Source organism: Trichechus manatus, unplaced genomic scaffold (genome assembly GCF_000243295.1).
Source record: "Trichechus manatus latirostris isolate Lorelei unplaced genomic scaffold, TriManLat1.0 scaffold00049, whole genome shotgun sequence".
NCBI lineage: Eukaryota > Metazoa > Chordata > Mammalia > Sirenia > Trichechidae > Trichechus > Trichechus manatus.
The window spans coordinates 17,261,659-17,273,124 of NW_004443985.1; the positions used below are offsets into that span (position 1 = coordinate 17,261,659).

Genomic DNA, 11,466 nt, shown 5'->3' on the forward strand with positions numbered 1-11,466 from the left:
AACATCACCTGACTGCTGCCTTTCCGTGGCTGGAAAGAGGCCAAGAGGCTGGCTCAGTGTTCAGTCACAACAGTGGTGCTGACCCTCTCCTTTGACATGTCTGCTTTTCCTCTCTTGACCCAGTTTTCTATTCCTAAGATCTGATTTTATTGTTATGGCCTTGGTGGTTTATTATAAACCACCTTTTAGAAAGTCTTAACCTAAACATAAATTGATCTCCAAGATTCTGAACTCTCAAATTCTATCCCTGTCCAGAACCTCCTGATATTGAATCTTTCCCATAAGTTCCGTCACCCTAAATATGCTCTTCATTTTTATGACCTTAAAGTTCTCAAAATTGCCCAATAATTCCTGCCCATCCCTCATCTTCCTGCTTTACTTATGCCCTTTTTTCAGCTTGAACTGTGTCTTCATCTATCATAGCATGAGTTGACTACCAACTTGAAACACTACCTACCATGAATTTAGTACTTACTGTATATCAGGTGGAAATCCTGGTGGTGTAGTGGTTAAGAGCTATGGCTGCTAACCAAAACAAAAGGCTGGCTGTTCGAATCCACCAGGCACTCCTTGGTTCTATTCTGTCCTATAGGGTTGCTATGAGTCAGAATCGACTCAATGGCAACAGGTTTGGTTTTTGTTTTTTTGGTATGTATCAGGTGGAGCCCCCATGGTTCAGTGATTAAGTGTTTGGCTGCTAACTGAAAGGCTGGAGGTTCGAACCCACCAGCTGCTCTGAGGGAGAAAAATGTGGCAGTCTGTTTCAGTTAATATCACAGCCTTGGAAACCATATGTGGCAGTTCTCCTTTGTCCTGTAGGGTCTCTATGAGTCAGAATCAACTTGATGACAGTAGGTTTTGGTTTTTGGATGTACTAGGCATTATTTAAATGCTTTACCAATACTATCTTATTTAATTGTAAAACCTGAGACTGAATGATAGTCTTATCCCACCCAGTTTTACAGATGAGGACACTAAGGCTCAGAGAAGTTAAGTAACTTATATGAGTCCCATAAATTGCAAATGGCAGCATGACAAATCAATTCCAGGTGTGTAAGACTCCAGAATTTATATTCTCAAATTCTACTCCCTGAAACACCTCACTTGCTTGATCTCCCATAATTTCTACTTTGTTTTTTTACTAAATGTGAGTAAGCCAGGTTTAATGAGTAAACAAATTACTTGGATCCACAATCAATGCCCATGGAAGCAGCAGTCAAGAAATCAAATGGCATATTGCATTAGGCAAATCTGCTGCAAAAGACGTCTTTAAAGTGTTAAAAAGCAAAGATGTCACCTTGAGGACATCTTTGGACATCCCATCAGGAAGGATCAGTCCCTGGAGAAGGATATCAGGCTTAGTAAAGGGTCAGCAAAAAAGAGGAAGACCCTCAATGAGATGGATTGACACAGTGGCTACAACAATGGGCTCCAAAATAGTAACAATTCTGAGGATGGTGCAGGATCAGGCGGTGTTTCGTTCTGTTGTACCTAGGGTCTCTATGTGTCAGAACTGACTCAAGCGCACTTAACAACAACAACAAACCGTACTGTACACTTTATCCTTTAATGTACTGATGTCTTTGAATATTATTGGGATAGTAATAAATAAAAATGCTGATTTTCTTCATCATAATAAATGTATACTTTTACTCCTGAGACGTGTCCCCACAGTGACCTGCCTATCTTTCTTCTCATCTCTTGTTGATTTACTATGTTCCATATGCTCCACAGAACCAATGCTATTTCTTGTTTATTAAAAGGTGTCAGTAGAAAACCTCCCCTCTGTTTTCCTGAGGATGCTGGGGGAAAAATAATCTGAGTATTTTCCACCTTCTTCCATTTCACTTTAGGATCTCAGATTATCTTTGTGTTTCTACTCCTTTGTCCTTACTTCTAAGGGACAGGTGACCATTCTCTCTGTTAATGCTGATTACTTAAACTCTTGGATCACTAGTTCTGTTTCTCCTTTCAAATACTGCTCTATCAATTCTCCCAATCTCTCACCTGGAACTTCTCTGCAATACTTTTGGCCCCTTAACGCTACCAACCAAAGGCATTTAGATTTTCTCTTTACCAGAGAGGAGTAACCTTCCCTCAGTTCTGCTGCCAGCCCTCTGCCTCCAACCTCTCTCTTATTCAGTTTATTACAGGTTTCATGAAATAATCTAACCTTCATCCTTGAATTCTTTTGCCACCCATAATCATGACACCTATCTAGTGTGACTATTCTCCAAATGTAATAAGTTAACTCTTTTAAACCAGAACCCCCTGTAAAACAAAAACAATAACTTTGTTAAGGTTTATAATGTTTCCCCTTTAATATCTCTGTACCATCTGTTATCAGTGACTATCTCGGTAGCAAAATTGACTTGGTTTCCATGACATTGAAATAACCAAACCCACTGGACCATCTCTTCCTGTCTTTTTGGCTGTGCTTTCCTGCTGCTGCTTCTTTCTATCTAATTATTAATGTATTCATCGAACATGTTTAGAGCTACTATGGCCAGACCCTAGATGAGGTATTGGAGCTACAACAGTGAACAGGACACACATGGCCCCTGCCCTGTCTCATAGAGTACCCAAATCAAAAACCAAACCCGTTGCCATCAAGTCGATTCCGAATTATAAGGACCCTATAGGACAGAGTAGAACCACCCCATAGGGTTTCCAAGGAGCAGCCGGTGGATTTGAACTGCCGACCTTTTGGTTAGCAGTCGATCACTTTAACCACTGCACCACCAGGGCTCCCTCATAGAGTACAGGTTAGTGCAAAAAATACGAATGAGGAAACAGTACATTATTTTACTTAATCCTCACAATTGCTTTATGAGGAGGTACTGTTGTTATCCTCATCTTACAGATGAGGATACTGAGGAAAAGGGAGGACATGTAACTCCCAGATTCTGTCCTAAACACTCTTTGTTTCTATATTCTACCTCACTAACTTCACATTCTCTACCACATTTAACTCCACATATATATCGAGACCTCTCAGCTGTTTCATTCTAACACAGAACACATTTCCTCAGAGCAGGGCTTGAAGTTCTGACTGCCTAAACACTTCCCCCTGAACATCGCCCTTGACCCTTTAACTCAGATGTCCAAAAGAACTCATTATCATCTGATAGTCTTTCTCAAACAAACATAAAAACAAAACCAACCGTTGGTTCCCTCCTTGACTTCTCAATTCTTCTGGTATCACCATTTTTATGTTCTTCCAGGCTCAAATCCTTAGCCTTATCATGAACTAACCCCTCTCCTCCACGTAATTGCTCAGTACTGTTAATGACGCTCAGCAATGCCTCTTTCAAACATCCTGATATTTCATTTCCCGTAACCGTTGTCATTGCTGCTACATTCCTGATCCCTTAGCAAGGGCTGCCACTACCGTCTAAGTGTTTTCGACAGCTCTACCATCGTCTGGTTCTAGGCTACCCTGTTACCTTGTCATATGAGATTAATCTTCTTGCTATAATTCTCATATCAAGTCTCCAGCTTAACATTTTGAGGTGAAAGACACACTGCTCAGGCTTGCAGTCACAGCTCAGCTTGACATGGCCTCTGCCAATCTTTCAAGGCATTGTTTTTGGTACCTTCCTTCATGCTTCTGCACACTGTATGTTGTCTGTGTCACTACTCCCCATGCTTTTCTGCCTCCGATTTTTCACCTTAAACGCCCCCGCCTTTTTACCACTGCCTGATGAAATTTTATCACAATTTAAGGCTCATCTCAAATGATCTCTCCTCCATGAAGTCTTTCCACACATCTCTGTGATAATGTGTTTAGTTTCTTTTTCGGTCTAATGTATTTATTGGTATATATCAAATTGCTCTTTGAAAGCAGGGACTGTGTCAGATTCTGTTCACCCACTTCAGGGCCAGGAAGGGCCTTTGCTGTGGTAAGTACTTGCTGAATTGAAATCGAAGGATGGGTGTTTACACCTAGATGAGATCACATAGAAAGAGAGGGTCAAACTGAGCTGACATAATCATGCTAAGTCTAGACTTAACATATCTTTTGTTGTGTTGGCTATCTTCCTCACTTTATTTTCTTTATTATTCTTGGCATTTGCTCTTCTTGGTTTATCTGTCAGATTCATAAGCGATGTAACTGTTTGATAACACACCCTTGAGCAGCACTGTCTAGCTGGGAAAGCCAATGATTGGCTTGGAGGAAAAGTAGACTGCCCCTTAGAGGATATAACTTATCTTCTCTCTAAATGATGGTGTTTGTGAGTGGTCACTGTGGATTGTTTTCTAGAGTTTCTCTTGAGAATACACAGAATGTTGAGTCACTAAAATCTCTCTACACTTTTATCGGTATTAGTATTCATAATGATTTTATCGGAAATAATTATTAATAACATAATAGCAGCCTTGCATCCACAGGGCATTTGATCCTTTTGCACCGTGTTCACGTTTATAAGTTATTCGGCCTCCAGAGCATCCTGCAACCCTGTGAAAAACAGTGCCTTAGTAACTTGTTATTTCAGATCATTTTACAGATAGTGGCTCAGCTGATACTAGGAAGCCAGGTTTTTGGTTTGTGTTTTGCTTTTCATTTTGCAACTCAAAATGTGGTCCTTGGATCAGCAGCCTCTGCTACACCTATAAACTCCTTAGAAATGCAGTCTCGGTCTCTACCCCAGACCTACCGAATCAGAATGTGAGTTTTAACCAGGGCTTCAAACTGGTTGGTTCTGGTTCGAACCGCTGCTGAGAATTTGTGTTTCCACCCCAGATATACTGAATCAGAATCTACAGTTTAACAAGATCCCCAGGTGATTCTTATGTATAATAAATTTCGAGAACCACTGCCCTACTAGTGGTTCTCAGAACTGGTCCCTAACCAGCCGCCTCAGCATCGCCTGGGACCTTGTTTGAAATGCAGGTTTTCAGCAGGGGTTCGAATCTGTTCGAAGCCCTGATTTTAACAAGATTCCAAGTGATTCCTATGCACAGTAAAGTTTGAGAAACACCTCCTGTGAGTCCTAGAAGAGGGCAAAAGAGAGTGTCTTTTCATTCCCAGGGTATGTAAAATGTGTGATGAGGAGAGGGGAGAAAAATGTTAGTGTGGCCTGGGTCCCTCAAGAAGGGTGAGCAGTTAAGGTTTTTGGAGGTGGGACTTCCCTTTACATTTGCAGTAGCTTCACCAGATCTCTTTCTACGCATCCGAGATTGTTGAGGTTAGCTCTTAAAAAAAGGGGGTGGGGTGGGGTGTGGAGGAGTGTCAGATAACTGTGTCCATACTCTGAATACACAGACTGTCATATCCAAAACCAGGAGGTCAAAGGACATAAGCACAAAGGGAAAGCTTTTCTGAGCCTCCACTAAGCAGCTCTCTCATGCTCATTTCTAGTATCTCTAGTTTCTGAACGCATCCCTCCTCCTCCCGTCTCCTTTAACACCCACGACCCGCTCACTCCATTAAAGCTAGTTCCTCGTTCCAGTCTGCCCTTTTGGTTCTTTCTCATCCCTCGCCCTCTCTCCGCGCGGCAGCCGGCCCCTCCCTCGCGCCGGCTCGCACCTCTTCCCAACCCCGTACACCTGGAGGCTTGCGCGGGCTCCGGACGCGTGCGGAGCGCCGGCGGCGCAGCGGAGGCAGAGGCGCGCTGACGGCCACCGCCAGCCCGCGCCCAGGGACAGCACGCGCGGCCTCACGGGGATCATTCTCCTCAGCCGCCGCGCAAGCCTCGCCGCGACCACCGTCGCCGAAGCTGCAGGCGGGCAGCCGTGAGCCCTCGGGGACAGGCAGCCCGGGCGGCCGCTCCTCCCGGATGCCAAGGCCAGGGCGCAGGGCGGCCGCCAGCAAGAGGATGAAGAGCTCGGTGGAAGGAAGGAGCGAAAAGCTTCTGAGGGCGCCGAAAGCTCAGCCGGGCGACGGTAAGTTGAGCGCAAAAGAGGTGTCTCGGCTCCGGCGGCGGAGTTGGCTGGGGCGCCGGACCTGGGGTTGGGGTTGCACCCCTGCGGGATGCGCGGAGCGCGGGGCTGGGACGCGCGGAATGGGCATTTTGCACCGTCCAGACCAGGGACCCCTGCCCCCGTTCCCCGCGTCACCGGTCCGCTCCCCTGCCTCTTCTGCTCGGTGCCAAGGAGAAGAGAAGACGAGCTCTTCTGCTCGGTGCCAAGGAGAAGAGAAGACGTGCGGGCTCGAGGGTCGGAGTGGAGAGCGCGGAGCTTGAGGCTCTCCGGCCACCTTGCGTTGTGGACGACAAGGGGAGGGGGCAGCAGGGTCAGACTAGCTTTGACCGGAGCCGAGGGCTGGGCGCCGGGATTGATGCTCTACTGTCTCCTCTTGGGTGTGTGCGAGGCGCGCTCCCTCCACGGGAAACCCGGCGAAGTTGCTAGGCTATGGAAGCACAACGGACCCGCTTCGTGGATGCCTTTATCTTTTCTTCCTTTTTTTAAAATTCTCTCTTCCGGATGCTTGCGATTAGAGGGGAGGATAAGAAGCTGCAGACTGACAGGCAGCCTCCCTGTAAGGGAATCGGCTTTGACAATTAGGGTGGGGTTGGGAGGCTAAGGGAAGACTAGTGCCCCAAATCTGATCACCTTTCTGGACATCTAGTGCCTCTTTTTACCCCTCCACTGGTTTTCCAGGGGCACTTGGTTATCAGAGAGAGCGCGGGGTCTGTGAACCGTTTAACTTCTTGCGTCTTGTGGGAAGTTTTACTGTGGATGCAAATCGGGGTCAGAGGACACCTGCCGCCCCAATACGGTGTTGACCCGTGTGAAATATCCAATTCCCGATCAACCCTCCTTGCAACTCAGACTTGTCCTCCTCACGTGTTTCTGGAAACTGTTTATACAGTCTGCTTTAGCCTCGGCGGGCTTGTACATTGCAATGAGTGATGAGAGGTCTCCAGGCGTTTGAGCGTCTGCAAATTCTGGAACCTCGGACTGACTGCGAAGAACACCCTACAGTGTGAAGGTATAACTGAGGACCCTTGGAACTGGCGCTTTTCTCTGACTTTCCTGAGGTGCTTTCCGGGGATGTGAAGGAGAAAATTCTCTCTGTCTGCTAGGCTGTTTGCTAGTTGGTTTGTTAAACGTGCTTTTCAGGTGTCTACTCTATGATGGTTCACCATGTTTTCTAAAATGCACTGAAAAGATATATCTGCCTCTGGGTTTTCATGCTACCCATTGGCTTCTGCTGAGTAATTCAGTCACTATTCTCTGGTCTCTAAGCATGAAAGGCAAATATGGGTCATTTCAAATTACGTAGATTGATGCAGCACAGCGTGTCCGGGGTTTGCTGCAAATTCTTCACATTTCCTTTCAGATGTTCCTGAGAAATTAACTTGAGCATGTTATTCATGGAGCTAAAACATAGACTGATGGAATGGGCAAACATCTTGTGTTTACACATTGTCTTGAATTTAAGTCAACGAAGTCTTGGGAGCTGTCAGTGGTAGGAGAAAGAGACCTAAGCAAAGTTTAGGACTTTGGACTGTTTTTTTCTCTATGAAAGTGGTTGAGGGAGCTTTGCTGTCATTTAATAACAACAACAACATCAACATTTGTTTCACTTCCTCGTATACCAAACACAATAGTAAGCGTTTTGCAGCCTGTATAAATGCACGACAACCCCGAGAATGCAGCATTTTTATCACCCCCCATTTTGTGGATAATGAAGTAGAGCTTTAGAGTTGTTAAGTTGGGAAAAGTCCTGGAGTTAGTGTTTTAGAACCCAAGATTGCTGGACTCCAAAGTTGGATCCATTAACTACTATGCAATCTTTTTGAGTTTCATTTGAAAAATGAGAGGACTGGAATTCTCTAAACTCTAAATCCCATGAGGCATTAGTCTGGTGATGGCAATTTCATTGACTGATAGATTCATAGCAGTTTCAAATGTTTAATAGCAGTGTGGAACTTGAGACTTAAAATCATATGAAAATTGTGTGACATTTATATAATTCGGCCTGTCAGCTCTAGAGGGTTAAAAGCTGAGGTCTTGGTGTTCACCTTGACAACATTCTTTGAGTTCTTTTATTGTAAGTCAGTATTGCTATGTTATAGCCCTTATCTTAATGACGTGTGATTTATAACATCAAACTTGTCTAGTACTAATACCACATTTGTATAACTCTGCAGAGTTATCCTGATGTCTGTATGAACACTTTCATATTTCAGCCAGTTTATAATTAATACTCAGTTTCTACCAGGATGTCGAATTTCTATTAAGAGATACTAGCAGCTTGTTTTAAATTTTCCTTTTTTGTTTTCAACAGTATTTTCTAAACAATTACTCCCCCTGCTGTGATTTGCTATTTACTAGGTGCATCAGAAGTTCAATAATGAAAGACGTTTGCAATTAAAGAAAAATAGTGTTTCCTCCACAATTATCAGCTGCAGTTAGAGGATTCACGTCTAATTTGGGGTTTATTTTATCTGATATTTAATTAAGATGTTGCTTTTCTTATTGCAGAGTGTATGCAAGTAGCTGGGTACACATCTTCCATTATTTTCTTATAATCTCCAGCTTCATAAACCTATCACCCATGAGTTCTTCCAATCAATTGTCAGTGCCTGTCTATAGATTTTGAGGTTTTAAAATTAGGAGCGAGAATAACTAGATGATTTGTCATATTTCTTCATAAATGGTAATTATGATTCTTCTGAAAATAGTGATACATTTTATGTCCCAGACCTGATTTGCCTGCACCTGAATGGCATTATCAAATAAAAGTTGTACAACTCCATTGGGACGTTAATGCGATTAATATCCTAAATGTGAGAAGCTTTGGGGAATAGGGAATCTTTTGAGGAGCTAAAGTTATCTTTCTGTGTTGCATTGTACTTGCATAGTATCTTATATCTCTGTGTCCCAGTGGACTAATGGTCATTGCTGTATTTTCTCTTTTGTTTTAGGGTTAAATTGTGTAGTCTATTAGTAGATTTTTATCTTGTCTCTTGATATAGTTGAGTCTTAAAAAAATCACATTTTAGCTACTAGAAACAGTACATTTCTGAACAAGTAAAGGCCTAACAGAGGCATAAAAATAGTGTAGTAATAACTTGCCTAGAGGTTTTGTTTATTTCTTGGCAGTAGATAATGAAGTTGTTATAGTGGCTAACATATTTGACCTTAGATCAGTAATATAATATTGAAACTAATTTCAAACTTGAATTATCAAATTTTAAAATAGTTTATGACAATGGAGTTTTGTAAATGCGTTAACTTTATAATCACATGAATGTATTTTCTCCTGTGTTTTACAGATTTATAAGTTCTGTATTTTCACAACAGGATTACCATTTTATTTGACATTGATCGGTGACTTGGACAACCGTTATTTCTGAAAGACGACTTAAACTCTGTAAACATCTGAGTCATATTGACATCACAGATTGAAAAAACTAATATTGGAGAAGGATTTGTAGTTTTGTATGGTTCAAGAGCTTGGAACTCAAGATAAATGCTACTTACCAGTTACATCAAGGGCTGTAAAGTAAGAGTTTGAATAAAAAAAGGCTGTAGGTCGAAAATCAAGCAAATGGTTAAATAGCCACTTACAAAATTTTGATCAGTTTGTATAGAATAAAACCCATTAAAACCGGTTGCTGTCAAGTCGATTCCGACTCATAGCGACCCTATAGGACAGAGTAGAACTGCCCCATAGTGTTTCCAAGGAGTGGCTGGTGGTTTTGAACTGCTGACCTTTTGACTGGCAGCCAAGCTCTTAAGCCACTGAGCCAACAGAATTCATTAATTTATCTTTAGAACAAGTGGATAATACATTAGAAGTCATTTTTTAAAATTTCAGTACCTTAAAAATGTGTTTGTTTAGGTGTTCTAGGGCCTGTTAAAATAAGTGATATCTCCCTTTCTGAAATAACCCATCCTTAATGTTTTTTTTCCCTTTAATTTGCAATGACAGAGAAATTGAAGGACGCCAAGAGGCAGAAATGTATCAAAACTCTTCACACAGCCCTTATCTCATTTTAAATGTGATTTCAATTTTATCCATATAATTCTTTACCACTTCTAGCATTTTGCTAGATGGGGGGTGGATCTCAAAAAGTATCTTATTCCTATCCTACTGAAGGAAGAATCAGTAGAGAATAATACAGCACAGTTCTAGAGTGGGACAGGGTCCTTTAGATCATTTAATTACTTTATTACTTAGTCTATTGTGTCAGCCAACTATGCATTTAATTTTTTGCAAAGGGATAAATTTCTCCCTAATCTATGGAATTTTATCTACCAAAACAAGCAAGAATGTAGCATTTGTAAAGAGGCACTTTAAGTGAGGGGTTTGCAGTAAAGAAGGGTTTTTACTCCCTTTCCGTGTAGTTATGTAAACCATCTTTCAGGAAAGAGCATACATTTGGCACACCTTGCTTATAAACCTTACCCATTAGACCTGTCTGCCCCCAAGAGAAGTAAAACGTGATTACAGTCGTACAGAACTCCATTTGAGGATTGTCCCAAGTCTTTCATATCAGATGTTCTTTGTTTACTTTCTTCATGATCTTGTCATATGTTTCATTTTTATTGTTAAAGAGTTATTCACTGTAATGTTTTTATAACGTGTTATTAGAGATTATTAGAGATTTTCATCTCCATTATTTCTCCAGCCATCCCTCATTCCTTTTAGCCTCAATTGAACTTACATAAAAATTACAGAAATTGTTTCAGAGTATCTTTAAGTTGCTTCTTAAATATATGAATAACACATGAAACTCCAGAAAGCATCCTGAAAATCAAGATTTTTAAAACCGCATTTAACTGAGTACAACTTCCTGGAGTTACTCTCAGTTAACTGAACCTGTGCAGATCACCTGGAATTTAAATAATAAAGGTTACATGTCTTGGATTGAGTTCTTAGGTGGTTACAAATTTTACCTTTGTAGTAAATTTTGGTGTTAAAGTCACAGATGCAAAATAGTCATTTAACATGGTGTAGCATTAAGAGTGTGGTCTTCAGAACCAGAATGCCTAGGACTGAATCCATAATCCATTCCTTACAAACTGAGAATGTAGTCAATTTATTGCACTTCCCTTTGCCTCAGTGTCTTCATCTACAATTGTGGTAATAAATGACCTACCTGACTGAAGACTAAATAAGGTGATACATGTAAAGTTCTTCAAACAGTGTCTAGTACCTTGTGAACATGTCATAAATGTTAACTATTTTAATCATCATCGTCATGTGTTACTTTCTTGTGGCTGCTGTAAGAAATTACCACAAATTTGGTAGCTTAAAACAAAACAAAAAAAAATTATTCTCTCACAGTTCTGGAGGCTCAAAGTCTAAAATCAAAGTGTTGGCAGAGCTGTGCTCCCTTTGATGGCTCTGGGGGAGGATTTAATCTGTTCCTTGTCTCTTCCAGATTCTAGTGGCTGTTGGCATTCCTTGGCTTGTGGCTGCATCATACCAATCCCTGCCTCTGTCTTTTCATCACCTGTACTTCTGTGTGTCAAATCACCCACTTCCTCTCTCTTTTTTTTTTTTTT

The 11,466-nt window shown here is 41.8% G+C and overlaps 1 protein-coding gene across 1 annotated transcript in view; it reads left to right on the plus strand.

The window, feature by feature from the left end:
* LOC101347675 (uncharacterized) overlaps window positions 1-11,466 on the plus strand; it is a 365,155-nt gene that overhangs the window by 85,634 nt on the left and 268,055 nt on the right. Inside the window, exon 3 of the mRNA XM_004377411.1 lies at window positions 5,437-5,886. Coding sequence (XP_004377468.1) covers window positions 5,437-5,886 — 450 coding nt within the window. The remainder of the gene's footprint in view (window positions 1-5,436; window positions 5,887-11,466) is intronic.